A 24,415-nucleotide genomic window follows, 5' to 3' on the forward strand; every position below is an offset into this window, starting at 1 on the left:
CGGGAAGGGGAACACAAAGCTCGTTTGAATTTCCAGCGTCTGGGACAGGAATTGGGTGTTTCCCTTCCTGGCTCTGTCTCATTGGCGGAGCTAGAATCAGCTGGGGCTGTGAGTTCTCCCCATCCCTGGGGGCTCTGATGAGAAACGTGACCCTCTCTCTGCTGGGAAGAGTGCTCATCTCAAAAATAAGCTGAGTTAAAAACCTGCCTTCCTTTTCTCTTCTTTTAATTTAAGAGCATCTACAAGCAAGCAAGCAAGCAAGCAAGAAAGAAAGCAAGTGATTAACTCGTGACCACGACTGTACACTGACAGAGGTCCATTTAAGTCAATGAAGCTACACTGATTTACTCCCCCTGGAGCTCTTGCCCATTCACTCCAATGGAGCAACACCGATGTGCACCAGAGGGAGATCTGGCCCTCTTCATTGAATGAGATGAGTACACACTTTAGTGGCAGGGATGAATTTGGTCCATTGCCCTTAAACAGAAATGGCTACAGCTACCCGTGGACAGGCTGGCCCATATGTCTTGGCTTCATTCAGAATGTCTGAGACATGATCGCTTGCCCCTAGTTTGTGTATTGTTTTTTTCATTCCACCACCTGTCTTTGCCCAAATCCCACAGGCTTTCATAGCCATTTGCTGATTGATCTGAACAGCAGGAGACTGGAGTCTGATAGGACTTCTCTCTCCTCCAGCCTCACCTTCCCCATCTCCTGCCTGCTCATCCTAGGGGCTCGCCCCATGGCCACTAGCTCACAAACCTGCAGCAAGCTGGCTCTCTATGAATCCTATTGAAAGAATTGCAGAGGAGAAACCTCAGGGCAACAACACGGAAAAGCAAAGCTGGAGGAGACAAGGGCAGTGTTAGGACACACCCCCTCTCATTGGCTTTATGTGGTTATTTCATACGTTGGCTTAGTGCAAGAGATCTTGTCCCTCTAGTGGCCAGCCCCAGTCACGAACAACCAACTCATGGCTCGCAGCTCAAACGAGTTACTGCTTTAAGGCAAGGGGTCTGGGCTTGTGATTTCAGGGCTGAAATTCACGCTTTAGATCCCCACTGGTAACTGTGACATGTGTGTGTCAGGAGGCCATTTTATAGAGCACACACCATATGTGCAAGGTCTCATCAAACAGACGATGATGCTCTTTTGTTTCTGAATGTGGCCAGTAGAGGTACCGAACAACTACGCATGTGACCCTGGTCTATGAGAAGTTTGGACCAGTAACTGGCTACATGTCACTGTACTGTCTGAATGCTTGATGCACCTGGGCTGGGAAATTCGGATCCAACAGACAATGGATGAAAGCACCTGAATGTGGCCTAGCAGAGACATGATCATTACTATTGTTGCAATTCCAGAAGGGTTGCTTTTGTTGCAATTCTAATGGCCTGTAACCCACCTCGACCCCACCGTGCATGTCAGTAAAAAGCAAACAAACCCAACACTGGTAAATCAAGTAGTTCTGATGGCTCCTGGTTTATTGCTATATTTTCCCCCGCAGGAGACAAGAGAAATCATTGTGAGACACAAAAATTTCAGCATCTTTACAGCTATGAAGATACAGAATCCACTTGGTGAAAAAACAAAAAAGCCGGCAGCAGTCAATGATTTATGGGAACCATAAAACACAACCTCCATGGGCTTGATATAAAAATAGCTTTGTTAAATTCTAGAAAACCCTCATCAAAAGTGATGATTAACCATTTTCTCTTGCCACTCCCCTGCCCCAAAGATTTGCCACCTGTACTGTTCTCCCTCACCCAGGACTCCTCCTCTTGCTCTCTGACCAGGTTGCTAGAGTCCTCTGCGATCATAGAGAACAGCGACAAACAGGCTGGACAATGTCCCTGACGGTTGAGTGGTTTTGTTTCGTTGGTTTTTTTTGGAGCGGGGAGAACAGGTCACCAGCCCACTTTAGATTCCAGAGTGTAGAAATGAGGGTGTCAGAGGTGAGAGAAGCCCATTTCATGGCCTGCAGGGGGATAGATAATCTTGTGTATCAGGAACAGAGTCTCAACTGGGTTTTGCTGTCCCAGAAACAGAACCAAGGGCAGATTCTCTCCCCATTGAAAGACGCTGGTGGGAAAGTGAAGATCAGGACCTTGTCGTCAGCACTGAAAAATGCCACCTGCCCCTCGTCACAGTCCAGACAAACCCGGATCCTGCTGGGGACCTGACCCAGGGACACTGTGGTCTCAGGGGAGGTGCGAGCCTTGTATTGATCCCCCTGCAGCCACTGCACAGCCCAGACCCCCTCCTCAGGGTTAAAACTGAACCACCCCTTCCTCCTCACAGACTCTCTGGCCACCCCCACAGCCCAGCATCGCCCATCCCCCACCTCCACCTCCCAGCAATGTCTCCCCGAGGTGAACCCCTCACAGGCCAGCACGCAGCGATTCCAGTCAAATCTCTCAGGGTTGTCGGGGAGTCGCTGCCGTGTCTCCCCGCATCTCACACTTTTCCGATCTGTGGACAGGACAAGTTGGGGATGAGCCGTGTCTGGGTCCAGAGTCACTGGGGGGAGAGAGAATCAGAGCGTGAGGGGCAGAGCTCAACCCTGGGGGAGGATGGGACCATTTCTCACACTCCCCAGCAGCCCCATCCTGGCTGGGACCCTCCCTGATTTCCTGCCTCTCTGTCCCGGGTCTCAGGGAGCTGCCTCTGTGCTGGGGCTGAGCAGGGATTTCACCGTGGCTCCCACCTCCCAGGGCCAGTTATAGCTGCAGACCTGGGGGAGGGATAGCTCAGTGGTTTGAGCATTGGCCTGCTAAACCCAGGGTTGTGAGTTCAATCCTTAAGGGAGCTATTTAGGGATCTAGGGCAGAAATTGGGGATTGGCCCTGCAGGGGGTTAGACTAGATGACCTCCTGAGGTCCCTTCCAACCCTGATATTCTATTATCTCAATCTTCTACCCTGCTCCCCATGCTGTGGCTCCCCACTCCCAGCCACAGGGACTGGGCAGGGCAGGCAGCAGAGCCTGGGGTGAGACCGAAGAGGCATCAGCCTCAGCCGCCTCTTGGGGAGACACCCCCAGTCAGAGGGAATCAAGGAGCCAGCAGAGAGGGGAGCGCAAACCCCAGTGCAGCTGGGACAAGGGAAGGAGGCAGTAGCCCTGGGTGGAAGGAGGCAGGAGGGAGTTGGTGGGTATGCCAGGGCAGGGCCCCCAGCCCATGGGGAAGGGAAGAGGAAGAGGCATTGTGAACAGAAGACCACACAAAGACAGAGAGGATGGAGAGGCCTAGTTGGCAACCCAAGAGTCCAGGGGGGAAGAGAGAGGTGGGACCCACAGGGAGAGACAGGGAAGGGGGCGATGTCCTATGGACACTCCGAGAGAGGGTCAGACCAGGCCCCCACCCCCACTCAGCATAACAGAGGAGACAGTGCCCTCATTCAGTCAGTACACTGCACAACAATTAAGGGGTTAATAATATATCGGAGTGCTCAAGGCCAGCCCCCTCCCCTGCAATGCTCACTCTCTATGGATGGGGGACTCTCTTTTGTTCGATCTCAGAAGCTTGTTCCTCAAATGAATCCAGTGCCACAAACACAAACTGTCTTTTTCTCTCAATCCATCTAAAACCCGACTCATAACACTACCCCCTTTTGCCAGAGATCCACTTACTTGCTGTCTGCAGTTTAAACACCAGAGCATCTTGGGAGGAGAGGGAGAGAAAGAGATTTCATGGTATCAAAATTATGTTTCATGCAGGATTTCTACAATTAATCACAATAACTGTGCTTTAGTTCTGAGCCACGAACAGAAGGGAAAAGGCAGGGAGACCCAGAGAGAGAGATAGAGAGAGAGACATAGTGTAAAATTCGCCCATATGGACACGGGCCACTCTCAAGCTTATGGACCCCTTTCTGCACTAATAACATGGTTATAAACATGGCTTATGTGGCATTTAGTGTATCTCATCTTTCTACAAGAGAAAATTCCTAGACAGCTCAGACTGGAGCGAAACAGACTCAGGAAGAGTAGATGGAGCCCTCTGCATTAGCACACAGTTTCACTCAACCAAGTATTTTGCAGTCCTCAAGAATTAGGGCAAACAAAGTGACAACGAATCACATTCAGACTACTGTTGTTCCTCCATAAATATCGTATATCTAGGGAAAAAATGTCTTAATAAATTCAAAACTTTGTTTATATTTCTTCCATGTTCTTAAATTGAATTTTACATTCACAGCTAATTGGACACAGCCCGTTTCCTCCAACCTTCACAGAGACCAGTCTCCATTTTCCTTTTTCAATCCCTGCTCACTACCTTGGAATTTCTTCAGAGTCTCCTTTACCACAATGTTTTCTTGGGTAAAATCACCAAGTCTCTTTGCCAAATCAGGAGAAATCTCCACTGGCTGCTGGAACTTCCCCTGCTCGCACCTGGAGAGAAACAGAATTCTCTAATTAACTGATTGTAAATCACGATTTTATACGCATCTCAGATGAATTTCATGCCAGCGAAAGCTGCTGGACTGCAGGGCCTGGAGGCTGGACTGTTCTATGTATCCCGGCCTGAGAGCAGGTACCGCTCAGGCAATGGCAGCACAAGCTTCACCCACAGCGGCCCAGTTTGTTTCCAGCATGACCCGGAGAGAAACGACATCGAGGGGAAGTGGAGCAGGGAGATGGGCCAACAAGCTGCATTGACTCTGCTAAGCTTTGTGGTGTGGACACCTGCTCAGTCAGAAATGGATGGAGACCACTAACCCCAAATCACCTCATGCAGGGCGCCAAACGGACATAAGCTGAACATATTAGAACACCGCTGCTCTGGAAGGGTCCATATTCCCGTTCCCTGGGACACAAGAGATTTCATGAATCTATTCGGGTCTATTAACTTGCCCTCATGCTTCATCATCTCAGCATCTCAGATAAAGAGCATCAATCCCAGGAGTAACGTCAGCAGAGGGGAGATTTGGATCTGAGGGGTGACCCTGCCCCGCACAGCTGGCCATGGTGCCCTGAGGAGATGAGGGCGTCGCATGGCGCTCAAGCCCCTGCCACGCTCAGTGACGTGTCCCTGAGAGTGAGACAGAGCCACGTACCTGCTCAAGGTGCTTCTGATGTCCTGGGGGGGGAGGGGGGAGAGAGAACAAAGAGCTCAGTTACGATTGATAACCAAGAGAAGGACGTCGGCCAATGGAAAAGAGAGTGGAGTGGGCCACACTGTGATCCTGGTTCAGGGGTCTTGGTGGTGTCATGGGGAGAGCGGCAGCTGGCCTGGGATGATTTCCAAAACAAAGTCCCCCTTTCTCTCCGTGAAATGGGGATCACATTATTTAAATAATATTTCCCTGCCTCATGAGCAGTAGATGAAGTCATGTGTGTTATTAACGGGCTCCGCTCCCCCAGTGATGTGGGCCTTAAGTGGACCCAGAACACTATAAAAAAAGACCATTAAAATCTAAACCCTACAAAGGGGCCCCTCTCCCGGGATCCCTCAATCCTAACAACACAAGACTGATGGCCCATCTGCCCCGTGTCCTGTTTTCTGACAGATGCTTCAGAGGGAATGAACAAAAAAGAGCAAACTCAAGTGATCCATCCCCAGTCCCAGCATCTGGGAGTTAGAGCTTTAGGGCCACCCAGAGCATGGGGTTGTGTCCCTGACCATCTTGGCTAACAGCCATTTATGGACCTGTCTTCCATGAACTGATCTAATTCTTTTTTTACTCCACTTATACTTTTGGCCTTCACACCATCCCAGGACAACGAGGTCCACAGGTTGACTGTGAGGTCTATGAAGAAGCACTTCCTTATGTGTGTTTTGAACCTGCTGTCTATTAAATTTCATTGGGTGACCCCGTTCACTTTCTCCGCACCGGAATAAGTTTATAGACCTCCACCATATCCCCTCTTAGTCACCTCTTTTCTAAGCTGAACAGTTCCAGTCTTTTTAATCTCTGCTCAGATGGAAGCTGTTCCAGACCCCTCATCAACTTACTAATAATATAAAAGAGAATAATAAAACAGAAGCAAGTGGAAGTGATTGTAAACCAGCGAATTCACATTTTAACAGTAGTTCCTAACAATTAAATGAGGTACCATTAAAGAGAGAGCGAGAGAGAGGATTCCTATGAAAAAACTAGAAATAGTGAGTTCCACTGTAGTGTTAGGATCCTGCACTCCAAGCCACATGGGTCTCCCTGTTCATCCATTTCCCAAATATCCCCAAGGCTCTGAGGTCTCACCTGCAGGAATTCACTCGCTGGCTGTTGGCACTTCCCCTCCATCTCGCTGATCAGCTCACTGAGACGGGAAATCTCCGCGGAGAGTTTGGTGATATTTTCATCCTGCAGCTTCACAATCTCCTTCTCCAGCTCTCCCAGCCGGGCCAGCAAGAGTCGCTCTTCTTCCTCCAGAAACTGGTGCAGCTGCTTAAATTGAGACACAATTTTCTCTCTCTCAGCATCTGTCTTTCCCTGTAAAGAAGAGGCACAAACAGGGAAAAGGCACATCAAGGACACACCGAGAGGCAGGGGAGATTTCACAGAGCCCTGTGTCAGCAGGAGGGGGGATTTCTAAATATTCAGCACCTCAAAAGCAGACAGAAACTTTCCCCATGTGACCAGAGACATTTTCCTAGAAAGTCCCACCTCGCCCTAAATTCCCTTCCCATCTCACATGGCTTGTTTCTCTTGTGATCAGTGACCTGTGACAATCTCAGTCCTTCGAACAGTAGAAAGGGCAGGATTCAGAGGTACGTGAGCAGAGACTTCCTGAGAGAGACTGAACGGGGTAAAGAAAACACAAAATAAGAAAACAAACTAAAACTCCTAAGTTTCACTTAGGAAGCTCCAGATATTCACATGCCCTGGAGGATGCTCAGCCACCCCTCTGAAGAGACTAACTGTGTTAGTGCAGAAATCAGGATCTCTAGTGCAGCCCCAGTCCATAAATTTATACCATGAAATCAAGAGTGAAGCAAAGACAAACACAGCTCTGAAATCAAGGGAATGCAGAGTTAAGGTCACGCCTCCCATGCACACTGCCACCCAACCTTAACTCTGTCCCATTTCTGCAGCTGCTGGCTACCACTCCGCACCCTGGCTTGAGGTGCACCTGTCTCCTGGAGCATGCTCACATCACTTTCCCATGTGTATATCCAAGATGTATGAGTATTTACAGAGCCTGAAAGAACCTCTTATAACTTCTAAGATGCTGCTTCCCTGGTGTGGCCCTGGAGCCGGTCGCCAGCCAAGGTGAAATCCATTCAGACCCAGCTCAGTTTGGGGCTGATCGGTGCTATGATCTGAGCCATAGGTGGGCACAGAAAAGTTATGAGAATGGGAAACAAATTGAATGTCAGGTTATTTTTGTCTGAGCCCTTCACCTCTGCAGCCCCTTGGCCACTTGACTCCTGATTCAGTCCAATAACTCTGTCTCAGGCCTGGATGGGGCACCGTGATTTTCCAAGACAAGGTCAGGATGCAGGTGGGTTTTAGAGCACTGTGAAAACATCAGCGCTTAGCATGAGAGCTTGGCTGTCGCTCAGCTATTGACTCTCTAGTGCTCATCTATAAGAGAGAGACGAGGGGTTGAGGTGATCTCTTTGATTGGAGCATCTTCCGTCAGAGAGAGAGAGAGAGAGAAGCTTTCGAGCCACCCAGAGCTCTCCAGCCCAGACCTCAAGCTTTGGGTAGCGTACAGCTTTGGGTAGCGTACAAGCTTGTCTCTTTCACCAACAGAAGTTGGTGCAAAGATCTAACCTCCCCCTCTTGTCTCTCCAATATCCCGGGACCGACATGGCTACAACTGCACTGCCCAGGGTGAAAAAGACAGTGTTTTGCAGACACAGACAAAGATCAAGCCTGAAGCCGAGCCCAGCAGGCCTCTCTGACATCTGGGGATGGACCATTAACACAGCCTTGGCACTACCAGAACTGAAGGGAGGAGGTCGGGCCATGACCCCACATCCCGTCCATCCCGGGCAGAGGGGAGCACAGGCTGCACCTGCTGCTGGATTCGATCAGCGTCTGCCCTGCCCCAGGGCTGCCCATTGCTCCTGGGGAATCTGCCTCAGAGCCAGGCAAGGAGTCCCAGTCCCAGTCCCACCCCAGCCCACAGAGGGGAACAGAGCCCTGGTCTACATTGAGGGGGGCGGGGGTATCAATCTAAGTTACACAACTTCAGCTACTTGAATAATGTAGCTGAAGTTGACGTACTTAGATCGACTTCACCGCGGTGAGTCGTCTGCTGCCGCTCCCCCATCGACTCCGCCAGCGCCTCTCCTGGCGCTGGAATACAGGAGAGCACTCGGGGGTCAATTTATCGTGTCTAGACTAGGGAGTAGCGAATCCAGAGGGTAGTGAAGACGGACCCAGAGACAGACATGCAGAATCCCAAACCAGCAGCACAGGGACCCAGAGAGACACACAAATGTCCCACACTGCCCTTCATCCCCAGGGCCCTGCTGGGTAACACCATTGGGCACCTACCAAGTACTCAGAGCTTCTCTTCTCTCCAGTCAGTTTCCATCCCAGGAGCTTTTCTCTCTCTTCCTTCAGAGCCTGCAGTCGGGTCTGGACCTGTTCCTGGGCAAAGAGAAATGCAGGGGGCGGAGGGAGTCATTTTTTTTCTTTTGGAACTTGAGGAGCAATTTTCTTTTGAAATTTCACTTCCCCCCACCCCGTATCCCCCGGCAATAACACCAGTGCATGGATGTAGCTTTCCAGTTTACTTAACCCAGCAGCAGACCGGGAGGGCACCCACAGGGCAATGCACAGGCCAGGCTAGGGACGCTGCAGGAACTGGGGGCAAGCAGCAAGCAGCAGAGGAGAACTAGTTCACTCTGACACCTGGGGGCTAGGAGCACAAACTGGATCCAGGCAGCCAGTGCACAAACTCTAGTGCAGAGGTGGGCCAACTACAGCCTGCAGGCCACATCTGGCCCACAGGACCCTCCTGCCCGGCCCTTGAGCTCCTGGCCCAGGAGGCTAGTCCCCGGCCCCTCCCCCGCAGCCTCAGCTCACTGCGCAGCCAGCACAAGGCTCTGGGCGGTGGGGCTGCGCGCTCTTGCCGGGCAGCGCAGCTGCAGGGCCGCGGCCTGACCCGGGGCTCTGTGTTGCGCGGTGGCGTGGCTGGCTCCAGCCGGGCGCCCCGGCTGCCTGTCTTGGTGCTCTCGGCGGTGCGGCTGTTGCGTTGCCAGCCACCGGGGCTCCAGGCAGCGCGGTAAGGGGGAAGGGGGGTGGGCTAGAGGGCAGGGGAGTTCGAGGTGGTGGTCAGGGGACAGGGATGTGGATAGGGGTCAGGGCGGTCAGAGGGCGGGGAATAGGGGGGGTTGAATGGGGGCAGGGATCCCCGTGGGAGGCAGTCAGGAAAGAGAGGGAGGGTTCGATGGGGCAGCGGGGGGCACTCAGGGGTGGGGAGTCCGGTGGCAGTCAGGGGACTGGGAGGGATGGATGGGGCAGGGGTCTCGGGGGGGTTCATCAGGGGGCAAGGGCCAGGCCATGCCTGGCTCTTTGGGGAAGCACAGCCTCCCCTAACCAGCCAACCATACAATTTTGGAAACCTGATGTGGCCCTCAGGCCAAAAAGTTTGCCGGCCCCTGTAGCACTGGCCTCTCGGTGTGTTCAGTGAAGATCTCTTTCCTACAACTCTGTTCTCAGATTGCTGATCCTAGTAAAACAGATGGTGCCAGGTTTGCTCCAAAAATTCCTCATCTGTCCTCCAGTCAGGAGCTCTGACTGCACCCCTGCCTCACCTCGCCTCCACCAGCATCTTTTGGGGACCAAGAAGCAAGTTATTTCTCTGTTGGTTTGAAATGAATGAAGCAGAGCGTGGGAGGATAAATTCCCGCAGTCTGACTGAATCTTTCCAAAGATCGCAGGATTTAAGAACGGTGGGGGCTGGCAGTGCTGGTTCCGGTGTGTCCCGCTCAGCAGGAACGTGTGTTGGAACAGAAATATTCACCGAGGAAAAGGGCATCACAAGATAATGAATATTTTTCCCCACCCACTCCTGGAAATTGGTCCTCAAGTCAGAGCAGAGATCCATGTGTAAGGTTCAAAATCTTTATCACAACACTGTAGTTAGCAAAAAAACATCCTTTGTGACAGCAGGAAATGACACTAGAGTTCAGGTGACACTAGAAGGAAACCCAAACATTGGAAAGCCTGGGGACCCCCAGTTATGGCCACAGGCTACGTGACCTCTGCATGAGCAGCTCTACTCTGGGCCTGGAAATATATCTGAAAAAACCCCATAGGTACAAACACTGACGCCGGGCGGAGATTTCCTACCTTGTACTCCTGGGCAGCCTCCTCTATGGGAACCACCGTGTGAGATCTGTGAGCCTTGGATTTATCACACACCAGGCAGATGGGGGTTTCATCCTCCTCGCAGAACAGTTTCAGGGCCTCCTGGTGCCTCTCACACACTCGCTCGCCTCCTGAGCCTTTGGCTGCCTGGAAACTCAGCCCTCTGGCTATTTCGATAACTCTCGCCAGTTCCCTGCTGGGCCTGAAGTTTCTCTGCTGGGCGGTTTCTCTGCACTGGGGGCAGGAGAAGTTGGGCTCCGACTCCCCCCAGCACTGGCTGATGCAGTCTCTGCAGAAGTTGTGCCCGCAGTGGATAGACACCGGCTCTTGGAAATACTCCAGGCAGATGGGACAAGAAAGTTCATGCCAGAGACTTTCTGCCTTGCTCTCTCCAGCCATGGCTCCCGGCGGGAAGGGGAACACAAAGCTCGTTTGAATTTCCAGCGTCTGGGACAGGAATTGGGTGTTTCCCTTCCTGGCTCTGTCTCATTGGCGGAGCTAGAATCAGCTGGGGCTGTGAGTTCTCCCCATCCCTGGGGGCTCTGATGAGAAACGTGACCCTCTCTCTGCTGGGAAGAGTGCTCATCTCAAAAATAAGCTGAGTTAAAAACCTGCCTTCCTTTTCTCTTCTTTTAATTTAAGAGCATCTACAAGCAAGCAAGCAAGCAAGCAAGAAAGAAAGCAAGTGATTAACTCGTGACCACGACTGTACACTGACAGAGGTCCATTTAAGTCAATGAAGCTACACTGATTTACTCCCCCTGGAGCTCTTGCCCATTCACTCCAATGGAGCAACACCGATGTGCACCAGAGGGAGATCTGGCCCTCTTCATTGAATGAGATGAGTACACACTTTAGTGGCAGGGATGAATTTGGTCCATTGCCCTTAAACAGAAATGGCTACAGCTACCCGTGGACAGGCTGGCCCATATGTCTTGGCTTCATTCAGAATGTCTGAGACATGATCGCTTGCCCCTAGTTTGTGTGTTGTTTTTTTCATTCCACCACCTGTCTTTGCCCAAATCCCACAGGCTTTCATAGCCATTTGCTGATTGATCTGAACAGCAGGAGACTGGAGTCTGATAGGACTTCTCTCTCCTCCAGCCTCACCTTCCCCATCTCCTGCCTGCTCATCCTAGGGGCTCGCCCCATGGCCACTAGCTCACAAACCTGCAGCAAGCTGGCTCTCTATGAATCCTATTGAAAGAATTGCAGAGGAGAAACCTCAGGGCAACAACACGGAAAAGCAAAGCTGGAGGAGACAAGGGCAGTGTTAGGACACACCCCCTCTCATTGGCTTTATGTGGTTATTTCATACGTTGGCTTAGTGCAAGAGATCTTGTCCCTCTAGTGGCCAGCCCCAGTCACGAACAACCAACTCATGGCTCGCAGCTCAAACGAGTTACTGCTTTAAGGCAAGGGGTCTGGGCTTGTGATTTCAGGGCTGAAATTCACGCTTTAGATCCCCACTGGTAACTGTGACATGTGTGTGTCAGGAGGCCATTTTATAGAGCACACACCATATGTGCAAGGTCTCATCAAACAGACGATGATGCTCTTTTGTTTCTGAATGTGGCCAGTAGAGGTACCGAACAACTACGCATGTGACCCTGGTCTATGAGAAGTTTGGACCAGTAACTGGCTACATGTCACTGTACTGTCTGAATGCTTGATGCACCTGGGCTGGGAAATTCGGATCCAACAGACAATGGATGAAAGCACCTGAATGTGGCCTAGCAGAGACATGATCATTACTATTGTTGCAATTCCAGAAGGGTTGCTTTTGTTGCAATTCTAATGGCCTGTAACCCACCTCGACCCCACCGTGCATGTCAGTAAAAAGCAAACAAACCCAACACTGGTAAATCAAGTAGTTCTGATGGCTCCTGGTTTATTGCTATATTTTCCCCCGCAGGAGACAAGAGAAATCATTGTGAGACACAAAAATTTCAGCATCTTTACAGCTATGAAGATACAGAATCCACTTGGTGAAAAAACAAAAAAGCCGGCAGCAGTCAATGATTTATGGGAACCATAAAACACAACCTCCATGGGCTTGATATAAAAATAGCTTTGTTAAATTCTAGAAAACCCTCATCAAAAGTGATGATTAACCATTTTCTCTTGCCACTCCCCTGCCCCAAAGATTTGCCACCTGTACTGTTCTCCCTCACCCAGGACTCCTCCTCTTGCTCTCTGACCAGGTTGCTAGAGTCCTCTGCGATCATAGAGAACAGCGACAAACAGGCTGGACAATGTCCCTGACGGTTGAGTGGTTTTGTTTCGTTGGTTTTTTTTGGAGCGGGGAGAACAGGTCACCAGCCCACTTTAGATTCCAGAGTGTAGAAATGAGGGTGTCAGAGGTGAGAGAAGCCCATTTCATGGCCTGCAGGGGGATAGATAATCTTGTGTATCAGGAACAGAGTCTCAACTGGGTTTTGCTGTCCCAGAAACAGAACCAAGGGCAGATTCTCTCCCCATTGAAAGACGCTGGTGGGAAAGTGAAGATCAGGACCTTGTCGTCAGCACTGAAAAATGCCACCTGCCCCTCGTCACAGTCCAGACAAACCCGGATCCTGCTGGGGACCTGACCCAGGGACACTGTGGTCTCAGGGGAGGTGCGAGCCTTGTATTGATCCCCCTGCAGCCACTGCACAGCCCAGACCCCCTCCTCAGGGTTAAAACTGAACCACCCCTTCCTCCTCACAGACTCTCTGGCCACCCCCACAGCCCAGCATCGCCCATCCCCCACCTCCACCTCCCAGCAATGTCTCCCCGAGGTGAACCCCCCACAGGCCAGCACGCAGCGATTCCAGTCAAATCTCTCAGGGTTGTCGGGGAGTCGCTGCCGTGTCTCCCCGCATCTCACACTTTTCCGATCTGTGGACAGGACAAGTTGGGGATGAGCCGTGTCTGGGTCCAGAGTCACTGGGGGGAGAGAGAATCAGAGCGTGAGGGGCAGAGCTCAACCCTGGGGGAGGATGGGACCATTTCTCACACTCCCCAGCAGCCCCATCCTGGCTGGGACCCTCCCTGATTTCCTGCCTCTCTGTCCCGGGTCTCAGGGAGCTGCCTCTGTGCTGGGGCTGAGCAGGGATTTCACCGTGGCTCCCACCTCCCAGGGCCAGTTATAGCTGCAGACCTGGGGGAGGGATAGCTCAGTGGTTTGAGCATTGGCCTGCTAAACCCAGGGTTGTGAGTTCAATCCTTAAGGGAGCTATTTAGGGATCTAGGGCAGAAATTGGGGATTGGCCCTGCAGGGGGTTAGACTAGATGACCTCCTGAGGTCCCTTCCAACCCTGATATTCTATGATCTCAATCTTCTACCCTGCTCCCCATGCTGTGGCTCCCCACTCCCAGCCGCAGGGACTGGGCAGGGCAGGCAGCAGAGCCTGGGGTGAGACCGAAGAGGCATCAGCCTCAGCCGCCTCTTGGGGAGACACCCCCAGTCAGAGGGAATCAAGGAGCCAGCAGAGAGGGGAGCGCAAACCCCAGTGCAGCTGGGACAAGGGAAGGAGGCAGTAGCCCTGGGTGGAAGGAGGCAGGAGGGAGTTGGTGGGTATGCCAGGGCAGGGCCCCCAGCCCATGGGGAAGGGAAGAGGAAGAGGCATTGTGAACAGAAGACCACACAAAGACAGAGAGGATGGAGAGGCCTAGTTGGCAACCCAAGAGTCCAGGGGGGAAGAGAGAGGTGGGACCCACAGGGAGAGACAGGGAAGGGGGCGATGTCCTATGGACACTCCGAGAGAGGGTCAGACCAGGCCCCCACCCCCACTCAGCATAACAGAGGAGACAGTGCCCTCATTCAGTCAGTACACTGCACAACAATTAAGGGGTTAATAATATATCGGAGTGCTCAAGGCCAGCCCCCTCCCCTGCAATGCTCACTCTCTATGGATGGGGGACTCTCTTTTGTTCGATCTCAGAAGCTTGTTCCTCAAATGAATCCAGTGCCACAAACACAAACTGTCTTTTTCTCTCAATCCATCTAAAACCCGACTCATAACACTACCCCCTTTTGCCAGAGATCCACTTACTTGCTGTCTGCAGTTTAAACACCAGAGCATCTTGGGAGGAGAGGGAGAGAAAGAGATTTCATGGTATCAAAATTATGTTTCATGCAGGATTTCTACAATTAATCACAATAACTGTGCTTTAGTTCTGAGCCACGAACAGAAGGGAAAAGGCAGGGAGACCCAGAGAGAGAGATAGAGAGAGAGACATAGTGTAAAATTCGCCCATATGGACACGGGCCACTCTCAAGCTTATGGACCCCTTTCTGCACTAATAACATGGTTATAAACATGGCTTATGTGGCATTTAGTGTATCTCATCTTTCTACAAGAGAAAATTCCTAGACAGCTCAGACTGGAGCGAAACAGACTCAGGAAGAGTAGATGGAGCCCTCTGCATTAGCACACAGTTTCACTCAACCAAGTATTTTGCAGTCCTCAAGAATTAGGGCAAACAAAGTGACAACGAATCACATTCAGACTACTGTTGTTCCTCCATAAATATCGTATATCTAGGGAAAAAATGTCTTAATAAATTCAAAACTTTGTTTATATTTCTTCCATGTTCTTAAATTGAATTTTACATTCACAGCTAATTGGACACAGCCCGTTTCCTCCAACCTTCACAGAGACCAGTCTCCATTTTCCTTTTTCAATCCCTGCTCACTACCTTGGAATTTCTTCAGAGTCTCCTTTACCACAATGTTTTCTTGGGTAAAATCACCAAGTCTCTTTGCCAAATCAGGAGAAATCTCCACTGGCTGCTGGAACTTCCCCTGCTCGCACCTGGAGAGAAACAGAATTCTCTAATTAACTGATTGTAAATCACGATTTTATACGCATCTCAGATGAATTTCATGCCAGCGAAAGCTGCTGGACTGCAGGGCCTGGAGGCTGGACTGTTCTATGTATCCCGGCCTGAGAGCAGGTACCGCTCAGGCAATGGCAGCACAAGCTTCACCCACAGCGGCCCAGTTTGTTTCCAGCATGACCCGGAGAGAAACGACATCGAGGGGAAGTGGAGCAGGGAGATGGGCCAACAAGCTGCATTGACTCTGCTAAGCTTTGTGGTGTGGACACCTGCTCAGTCAGAAATGGATGGAGACCACTAACCCCAAATCACCTCATGCAGGGCGCCAAACGGACATAAGCTGAACATATTAGAACACCGCTGCTCTGGAAGGGTCCATATTCCCGTTCCCTGGGACACAAGAGATTTCATGAATCTATTCAGGTCTATTAACTTGCCCTCATGCTTCATCATCTCAGCATCTCAGATAAAGAGCATCAATCCCAGGAGTAACGTCAGCAGAGGGGAGATTTGGATCTGAGGGGTGACCCTGCCCCGCACAGCTGGCCATGGTGCCCTGAGGAGATGAGGGCGTCGCATGGCGCTCAAGCCCCTGCCACGCTCAGTGACGTGTCCCTGAGAGTGAGACAGAGCCACGTACCTGCTCAAGGTGCTTCTGATGTCCTGGGGGGGGAGGGGGGAGAGAGAACAAAGAGCTCAGTTACGATTGATAACCAAGAGAAGGACGTCGGCCAATGGAAAAGAGAGTGGAGTGGGCCACACTGTGATCCTGGTTCAGGGGTCTTGGTGGTGTCATGGGGAGAGCGGCAGCTGGCCTGGGATGATTTCCAAAACAAAGTCCCCCTTTCTCTCCGTGAAATGGGGATCACATTATTTAAATAATATTTCCCTGCCTCATGAGCAGTAGATGAAGTCATGTGTGTTATTAACGGGCTCCGCTCCCCCAGTGATGTGGGCCTTAAGTGGACCCAGAACACTATAAAAAAAGACCATTAAAATCTAAACCCTACAAAGGGGCCCCTCTCCCGGGATCCCTCAATCCTAACAACACAAGACTGATGGCCCATCTGCCCCGTGTCCTGTTTTCTGACAGATGCTTCAGAGGGAATGAACAAAAAAGAGCAAACTCAAGTGATCCATCCCCAGTCCCAGCATCTGGGAGTTAGAGCTTTAGGGCCACCCAGAGCATGGGGTTGTGTCCCTGACCATCTTGGCTAACAGCCATTTATGGACCTGTCTTCCATGAACTGATCTAATTCTTTTTTTACTCCACTTATACTTTTGGCCTTCACACCATCCCAGGACAACGAGGTCCACAGGTTGACTGTGAGGTCTATGAAGAAGCACTTCCTTATGTGTGTTTTGAACCTGCTGCCTATTAAATTTCATTGGGTGACCCCGTTCACTTTCTCCGCACCGGAATAAGTTTATAGACCTCCACCATATCCCCTCTTAGTCACCTCTTTTCTAAGCTGAACAGTTCCAGTCTTTTTAATCTCTGCTCAGATGGAAGCTGTTCCAGACCCCTCATCAACTTACTAATAATATAAAAGAGAATAATAAAACAGAAGCAAGTGGAAGTGATTGTAAACCAGCGAATTCACATTTTAACAGTAGTTCCTAACAATTAAATGAGGTACCATTAAAGAGAGAGCAAGAGAGAGGATTCCTATGAAAAAACTAGAAATAGTGAGTTCCACTGTAGTGTTAGGATCCTGCACTCCAAGCCACATGGGTCTCCCTGTTCATCCATTTCCCAAATATCCCCAAGGCTCTGAGGTCTCACCTGCAGGAATTCACTCGCTGGCTGTTGGCACTTCCCCTCCATCTCGCTGATCAGCTCACTGAGACGGGAAATCTCCGCGGAGAGTTTGGTGATATTTTCATCCTGCAGCTTCACAATCTCCTTCTCCAGCTCTCCCAGCCGGGCCAGCAAGAGTCGCTCTTCTTCCTCCAGAAACTGGTGCAGCTGCTTAAATTGAGACACAATTTTCTCTCTCTCAGCATCTGTCTTTCCCTGTAAAGAAGAGGCACAAACAGGGAAAAGGCACATCAAGGACACACCGAGAGGCAGGGGAGATTTCACAGAGCCCTGTGTCAGCAGGAGGGGGGATTTCTAAATATTCAGCACCTCAAAAGCAGACAGAAACTTTCCCCATGTGACCAGAGACATTTTCCTAGAAAGTCCCACCTCGCCCTAAATTCCCTTCCCATCTCACATGGCTTGTTTCTCTTGTGATCAGTGACCTGTGACAATCTCAGTCCTTCGAACAGTAGAAAGGGCAGGATTCAGAGGTACGTGAGCAGAGACTTCCTGAGAGAGACTGAACGGGGTAAAGAAAACACAAAATAAGAAAACAAACTAAAACTCCTAAGTTTCACTTAGGAAGCTCCAGATATTCACATGCCCTGGAGGATGCTCAGCCACCCCTCTGAAGAGACTAACTGTGTTAGTGCAGAAATCAGGATCTCTAGTGCAGCCCCAGTCCATAAATTTATACCATGAAATCAAGAGTGAAGCAAAGACAAACACAGCTCTGAAATCAAGGGAATGCAGAGTTAAGGTCACGCCTCCCATGCACACTGCCACCCAACCTTAACTCTGTCCCATTTCTGCAGCTGCTGGCTACCACTCCGCACCCTGGCTTGAGGTGCACCTGTCTCCTGGAGCATGCTCACATCACTTTCCCATGTGTATATCCAAGATGTATGAGTATTTACAGAGCCTGAAAGAACCTCTTATAACTTCTAAGATGCTGCTTCCCTGGTGTGGCCCTGGAGCTGGTCGCCAGCCAAGGTGAAATCCATTCAGACCCAGCTCAGTTTGGGGCTTATCGGTGCTATGATCTGAGCCATAGGTGGGCACAGAAAAGTTATGAGAATGGGAAACAAATTGAATGTCAGGTTATTTTTGTCTGAGCCCTTCACCTCTGCAGCCCCTTGGCCACTTGACTCCTGATTCAGTCCAATAACTCTGTCTCAGGCCTGGATGGGGCACCGTGATTTTCCAAGACAAGGTCAGGATGCAGGTGGGTTTTAGAGCACTGTGAAAACATCAGCGCTTAGCATGAGAGCTTGGCTGTCGCTCAGCTATTGACTCTCTAGTGCTCATCTATAAGAGAGAGACGAGGGGTTGAGGTGATCTCTTTGATTGGAGCATCTTCCGTCAGAGAGAGAGAGAGAGAGAAGCTTTCGAGCCACCCAGAGCTCTCCAGCCCAGACCTCAAGCTTTGGGTAGCGTACAGCTTTGGGTAGCGTACAAGCTTGTCTCTTTCACCAACAGAAGTTGGTGCAAAGATCTAACCTCCCCCTCTTGTCTCTCCAATATCCCGGGACCGACATGGCTACAACTGCACTGCCCAGGGTGAAAAAGACAGTGTTTTGCAGACACAGACAAAGATCAAGCCTGAAGCCGAGCCCAGCAGGCCTCTCTGACATCTGGGGATGGACCATTAACACAGCCTTGGCACTACCAGAACTGAAGGGAGGAGGTCGGGCCATGACCCCACATCCCGTCCATCCCGGGCAGAGGGGAGCACAGGCTGCACCTGCTGCTGGATTCGATCAGCGTCTGCCCTGCCCCAGGGCTGCCCATTGCTCCTGGGGAATCTGCCTCAGAGCCAGGCAAGAAGTCCCAGTCCCAGTCCCACCCCAGCCCACAGAGGGGAACAGAGCCCTGGTCTACATTGAGGGGGGCGGGGGTATCAATCTAAGTTACACAACTTCAGCTACTTGAATAATGTAGCTGAAGTTGACGTACTTAGATCGACTTCACCGCGGTGAGTCGTTTGCTGCCGCTCCCCCATCGACTCCGCCAGCGCCTCTCCTGGCGCTGGAATACAGGAGAGCACTCGGGGGTCAATTTATCGTGTCTAGACTAGGGAGTAGCGAATCCAGAGGGTAGTGAAGACGGACCCAGAGACAGACATGCAGAATCCCAAACCAGCAGCACAGGGACCCAGAGAGACACACAAATGTCCCACACTGCCCTTCATCCCCAGGGCCCTGCTGGGTAACACCATTGGGCACCTACCAGGTACTCAGAGCTTCTCTTCTCTCCAGTCAGTTTCCATCCCAGGAGCTTTTCTCTCTCTTCCTTCAGAGCCTGCAGTCGGGTCTGGACCTGTTCCTGGGCAAAGAGAAATGCAGGGGGCGGAGGGAGTCATTTTTTTTCTTTTGGAACTTGAGGAGCAATTTTCTTTTGAAATTTCACTTCCCCCCACCCCGTATCCCCCGGCAATAACACCAGTGCATGGATGTAGCTTTCCAGTTTACTTAACCCAGCAGCAGACCGGGAGGGCACCCACAGGGCAATGCACAGGCCAGGCTAGGGACGCTGCAGGAACTGGGGGCAAGCAGCAAGCAGCAGAGGAGAACTAGTTCACTCTGACACCTGGGGGCTAGGAGCACAAACTGGATCCAGGCAGCCAGTGCACAAACTCTAGTGCAGAGGTGGGCCAACTACAGCCTGCAGGCCACATCTGGCCCACAGGACCCTCCTGCCCGGCCCTTGAGCTCCTGGCCCAGGAGGCTAGTCCCCGGCCCCTCCCCCGCAGCCTCAGCTCACTGCGCAGCCAGCACAAGGCTCTGGGCGGTGGGGCTGCGCGCTCTTGCCGGGCAGCGCAGCTGCAGGGCCGCGGCCTGACCCGGGGCTCTGTGTTGCGCGGTGGCGTGGCTGGCTCCAGCCGGGCGCCCCAGCTGCCTGTCTTGGTGCTCTCGGCGGTGCGGCTGTTGCGTTGCCAGCCACCGGGGCTCCAGGCAGCGCGGTAAGGGGGAAGGGGGGTGGGCTAGAGGGCAGGGGAGTTCGAGGTGGTGGTCAGGGGACAGGGATGTGGATAGGGGTCAGGGCGGTCAGAGGGCGGGGAATAGGGGGGGTTGAATGGGGGCAGGGATCCCCGTGGGAGGCAGTCAGGAAAGAGAGGGAGGGTTCGATGGGGCAGCGGGGGGCACTCAGGGGTGGGGAGTCCGGTGGCAGTCAGGGGACTGGGAGGGATGGATGGGGCAGGGGTCTCGGGGGGGTTCATCAGGGGGCAAGGGCCAGGCCATGCCTGGCTCTTTGGGGAAGCACAGCCTCCCCTAACCAGCCAACCATACAATTTTGGAAACCTGATGTGGCCCTCAGGCCAAAAAGTTTGCCGGCCCCTGTAGCACTGGCCTCTCGGTGTGTTCAGTGAAGATCTCTTTCCTACAACTCTGTTCTCAGATTGCTGATCCTAGTAAAACAGATGGTGCCAGGTTTGCTCCAAAAATTCCTCATCTGTCCTCCAGTCAGGAGCTCTGACTGCACCCCTGCCTCACCTCGCCTCCACCAGCATCTTTTGGGGACCAAGAAGCAAGTTATTTCTCTGTTGGTTTGAAATGAATGAAGCAGAGCGTGGGAGGATAAATTCCCGCAGTCTGACTGAATCTTTCCAAAGATCGCAGGATTTAAGAACGGTGGGGGCTGGCAGTGCTGGTTCCGGTGTGTCCCGCTCAGCAGGAACGTGTGTTGGAACAGAAATATTCACCGAGGAAAAGGGCATCACAAGATAATGAATATTTTTCCCCACCCACTCCTGGAAATTGGTCCTCAAGTCAGAGCAGAGATCCATGTGTAAGGTTCAAAATCTTTATCACAACACTGTAGTTAGCAAAAAAACATCCTTTGTGACAGCAGGAAATGACACTAGAGTTCAGGTGACACTAGAAGGAAACCCAAACATTGGAAAGCCTGGGGACCCCCAGTTATGGCCACAGGCTACGTGACCTCTGCATGAGCAGCTCTACTCTGGGCCTGGAAATATATCTGAAAAAACCCCATAGGTACAAACACTGACGCCGGGCGGAGATTTCCTACCTTGTACTCCTGGGCAGCCTCCTCTATGGGAACCACCGTGTGAGATCTGTGAGCCTTGGATTTATCACACACCAGGCAGATGGGGGTTTCATCCTCCTCGCAGAACAGTTTCAGGGCCTCCTGGTGCCTCTCACACACTCGCTCGCCTCCTGAGCCTTTGGCTGCCTGGAAACTCAGCCCTCTGGCTATTTCGATAACTCTCGCCAGTTCCCTGCTGGGCCTGAAGTTTCTCTGCTGGGCGGTTTCTCTGCACTGGGGGCAGGAGAAGTTGGGCTCCGACTCCCCCCAGCACTGGCTGATGCAGTCTCTGCAGAAGTTGTGCCCGCAGTGGATAGACACCGGCTCTTGGAAATACTCCAGGCAGATGGGACAAGAAAGTTCATGCCAGAGACTTTCTGCCTTGCTCTCTCCAGCCATGGCTCCCGGCGGGAAGGGGAACACAAAGCTCGTTTGAATTTCCAGCGTCTGGGACAGGAATTGGGTGTTTCCCTTCCTGGCTCTGTCTCATTGGCGGAGCTAGAATCAGCTGGGGCTGTGAGTTCTCCCCATCCCTGGGGGCTCTGATGAGAAACGTGACCCTCTCTCTGCTGGGAAGAGTGCTCATCTCAAAAATAAGCTGAGTTAAAAACCTGCCTTCCTTTTCTCTTCTTTTAATTTAAGAGCATCTACAAGCAAGCAAGCAAGCAAGCAAGAAAGAAAGCAAGTGATTAACTCGTGACCACGACTGTACACTGACAGAGGTCCATTTAAGTCAATGAAGCTACACTGATTTACTCCCCCTGGAGCTCTTGCCCATTCACTCCAATGGAGCAACACCGATGTGCACCAGAGGGAGATCTGGCCCTCTTCATTGAATGAGATGAGTACACACTTTAGTGGCAGGGATGAATTTGGTCCCATTGCCCTTAAACAGAAATGGCTACAGCTACCCGTGGACAGGCTGGCCCATATGTCTTGGCTTCATTCAGAATGTCTGAGACATGATCGCTTGCCCCTAGTTTGGTGTGTTGTTTTTTTCATTCCACCACCTGTCTTTGCCCAAATCCCACAGGCTTTCATAGCCATTTGCTGATTGATCTGAACAGCAGGAGACTGGAGTCTGATAGGACTTCTCTCTCCTCCAGCCTCACCTTCCCCATCTCCTGCCTGCTCATCCTAGGGGCTCGCCCCATGGCCACTAGCTCACAAACCTGCAGCAAGCTGGCTCTCTATGAATCCTATTGAAAGAATTGCAGAGGAGAAACCTCAGGGCAACAACACGGAAAAGCAAAGCTGGAGGAGACAAGGGCAGTGTTAGGACACACCCCCTCTCATTGGCTTTATGTGGTTATTTCATACGTTGGCTTAGTGCAAGAGATCTTGTCCCTCTAGTGGCCAGCCCCAGTCACGAACAACCAACTCATGGCTCGCAGCTCAAACGAGTTACTGCTTTAAGGCAAGGGGTCTGGGCTTGTGATTTCAGGGCTGAAATTCACGCTTTAGATCCCCACTGGTAACTGTGACATGTGTGTGTCAGGAGGCCATTTTATAGAGCACACACCATATGTGCAAGGTCTCATCAAACAGACGATGATGCTCTTTTGTTTCTGAATGTGGCCAGTAGAGGTACCGAACAACTACGCATGTGACCCTGGTCTATGAGAAGTTTGGACCAGTAACTGGCTACATGTCACTGTACTGTCTGAATGCTTGATGCACCTGGGCTGGGAAATTCGGATCCAACAGACAATGGATGAAAGCACCTGAATGTGGCCTAGCAGAGACATGATCATTACTATTGTTGCAATTCCAGAAGGGTTGCTTTGTTTGCAATTCTAATGGCCTGTAACCCACCTCGACCCCACCGTGCATGTCAGTAAAAAGCAAACAAACCCAACACTGGTAAATCAAGTAGTTCTGATGGCTCCTGGTTTATTGCTATATTTTCCCCCGCAGGAGACAAGAGAAATCATTGTGAGACACAAAAATTTCAGCATCTTTACAGCTATGAAGATACAGAATCCACTTGGTGAAAAAACAAAAAAGCCGGCAGCAGTCAATGATTTATGGGAACCATAAAACACAACCTCCATGGGCTTGATATAAAAATAGCTTTGTTAAATTCTAGAAAACCCTCATCAAAAGTGATGATTAACCATTTTCCTCTTGCCACTCCCCTGCCCCAAAGATTTGCCACCTGTACTGTTCTCCCTCACCCAGGACTCCTCCTCTTGCTCTCTGACCAGGTTGCTAGAGTCCTCTGCGATCATAGAGAACAGCGACAAACAGGCTGGACAATGTCCCTGACGGTTGAGTGGTTTTGTTTCGTTGGGTTTTTTTTTGGAGCGGGGAGAACAGGGTCACCAGCCCCACTTTAGATTCCCAGAGTGTAGAAATGAGGGTGTCAGAGGTGAGAGAAGCCCATTTCATGGCCTGCAGGGGGATAGATAATCTTGTGTATCAGGAACAGAGTCTCAACTGGGTTTTGCTGTCCCAGAAACAGAACCAAGGGCAGATTCTCTCCCCATTGAAAGACGCTGGTGGGGTAAGTGAAGATCAGGACCTTGTCGTCAGCACTGAAAAATGCCACCTGCCCCTCGTCACAGTCCAGACAAACCCGGATCCTGCTGGGGACCTGACCCAGGACACTGTGGTCTCAGGGGAGGTGCGAGCCTTGTATTGATCCCCCTGCAGCCACTGCACAGCCCAGACCCCCTCCTCAGGGTTAAAAACTGAACCACCCTTCCTCCTCACAGACTCTCTGGCCACCCCCACAGCCCAGCATCGCCCATCCCCCACCTCCACCTCCCAGCAATGTCTCCCCGAGGTGAACCCCTCACAGGCCAGCACGCAGCGATTCCAGTCAAATCTCTCAGGGTTGTCGGGGAGTCGCTGCCGTGTCTCCCCGCATCTCACACTTTTCCGATCTGTGGACAGGACAAGTTGGGGGATGAGCCGTGTCTGGGTCCAGAGTCACTGGGGGGAGAGAGAATCAGAGCGTGAGGGGCAGAGCTCAACCCTGGGGGAGGATGGGACCATTTCTCACACTCCCCAGCAGCCCCATCCTGGCTGGGACCCTCCCTGATTTCCTGCCTCTCTGTCCCGGGTCTCAGGGAGCTGCCTCTGTGCTGGGGCTGAGCAGGGATTTCACCGTGGCTCCCACCTCCCAGGGCCAGTTATAGCTGCAGACCTGGGGGAGGGATAGCTCAGTGGTTTGAGCATTGGCCTGCTAAACCCAGGGTTGTGAGTTCAATCCTTAAGGGAGCTATTAGGGATCTAGGGCAGAAATTGGGGATTGGCCCTGCAGGGGGTTAGACTAGATGACCTCCTGAGGTCCCTTCCAACCCTGATATTCTATGATCTCAATCTTCTACCCTGCTCCCCATGCTGTGGCTCCCCACTCCCAGCCGCAGGGACTGGGCAGGGCAGGCAGCAGAGCCTGGGGTGAGACCGAAGAGGCATCAGCCTCAGCCGCCTCTTGGGGAGACACCCCCAGTCAGAGGGAA

The 24,415-nt window shown here is 51.7% G+C and overlaps 2 protein-coding genes across 10 annotated transcripts; both read right to left on the reverse strand.

The window, feature by feature from the left end:
• Nucleotides 1-158: 158 nt before the first annotated feature.
• Nucleotides 159-10,674, reverse strand: LOC140897817 (zinc finger protein RFP-like). Of its 5 annotated transcripts, XR_012154817.1 has the most exons (9): nucleotides 10,253-10,674; nucleotides 8,450-8,545; nucleotides 6,203-6,433; nucleotides 5,057-5,079; nucleotides 4,276-4,391; nucleotides 3,630-3,659; nucleotides 2,386-2,520; nucleotides 1,767-1,978; nucleotides 159-239 (listed from the first exon to the last, which is right to left on the reverse strand). XR_012154817.1 is itself a non-coding variant. In XM_073310920.1 (8 exons), exons 1-8 carry the CDS (start codon nucleotides 10,667-10,669, stop codon nucleotides 196-198), a joined length of 1,092 nt encoding a protein of 363 aa, XP_073167021.1. In that variant the 5' UTR covers nucleotides 10,670-10,674; the 3' UTR covers nucleotides 163-195. The 5 variants fall into 5 exon arrangements, 3 of the variants coding, with proteins under 3 accessions (XP_073167021.1, XP_073167022.1, XP_073167024.1); XM_073310920.1 differs by lacking the exon at nucleotides 1,767-1,978 and having other exon boundaries at nucleotides 163-239; XM_073310921.1 differs by lacking the exon at nucleotides 159-239 and having other exon boundaries at nucleotides 1,482-1,978.
• Nucleotides 10,675-10,836: 162 nt separating this feature from the next.
• LOC140897815 (zinc finger protein RFP-like) lies at nucleotides 10,837-23,843 on the reverse strand. 5 transcript variants are annotated; one of them, XR_012154814.1, is made up of 10 exons: nucleotides 23,126-23,231; nucleotides 20,931-21,595; nucleotides 19,128-19,223; nucleotides 16,881-17,111; nucleotides 15,735-15,757; nucleotides 14,954-15,069; nucleotides 14,308-14,337; nucleotides 13,064-13,198; nucleotides 12,445-12,656; nucleotides 10,837-10,917 (listed from the first exon to the last, which is right to left on the reverse strand). XR_012154814.1 is itself a non-coding variant. In XM_073310913.1 (9 exons), the coding sequence occupies exons 2-9, from the start codon at nucleotides 21,345-21,347 to the stop codon at nucleotides 10,874-10,876; spliced, it is 1,092 nt and encodes a 363-aa protein (XP_073167014.1). In that variant the 5' UTR covers nucleotides 21,348-21,595; nucleotides 23,750-23,843; the 3' UTR covers nucleotides 10,841-10,873. The 5 variants fall into 5 exon arrangements, 4 of the variants coding, with proteins under 4 accessions (XP_073167014.1, XP_073167013.1, XP_073167015.1 ...); XM_073310913.1 differs by lacking the exons at nucleotides 12,445-12,656; nucleotides 23,126-23,231 and adding an exon at nucleotides 23,750-23,843 and having other exon boundaries at nucleotides 10,841-10,917; XM_073310912.1 differs by lacking the exon at nucleotides 12,445-12,656 and having other exon boundaries at nucleotides 10,841-10,917.
• Nucleotides 23,844-24,415: the final 572 nt, after the last annotated feature.

Source organism: Lepidochelys kempii, chromosome 14 (genome assembly GCF_965140265.1).
Source record: "Lepidochelys kempii isolate rLepKem1 chromosome 14, rLepKem1.hap2, whole genome shotgun sequence".
NCBI lineage: Eukaryota > Metazoa > Chordata > Testudines > Cheloniidae > Lepidochelys > Lepidochelys kempii.

Coding starts and splice junctions, on each gene's coding strand:
- LOC140897815 (XM_073310913.1), bottom strand. CDS start 21,347: ATGGCTGGAGAGAGCAAGGCAGAAAGTCTCTGGCATGAACTTTCTTGT. Junction 17,112..19,127: donor AGAGAAGCTCTGAGTACCTG/GTAGGTGCCCAA, acceptor TCTTCTTTACAG/GGAAAGACAGATGCTGAGAG. Junction 14,338..14,953: donor GACTCTGAAGAAATTCCAAG/GTAGTGAGCAGG, acceptor TCTCCTCCCAAG/ATGCTCTGGTGTTTAAACTG.
- LOC140897817 (XM_073310920.1), bottom strand. CDS start 10,669: ATGGCTGGAGAGAGCAAGGCAGAAAGTCTCTGGCATGAACTTTCTTGT. Junction 2,521..3,629: donor GTTTAAACTGCAGACAGCAA/GTAAGTGGATCT, acceptor CTCTCCCCCCAG/TGACTCTGGACCCAGACACG. Junction 240..2,385: donor GAATCGCTGCGTGCTGGCCT/GTGAGGGGTTCA, acceptor GCTTGCTTGTAG/ATGCTCTTAAATTAAAAGAA.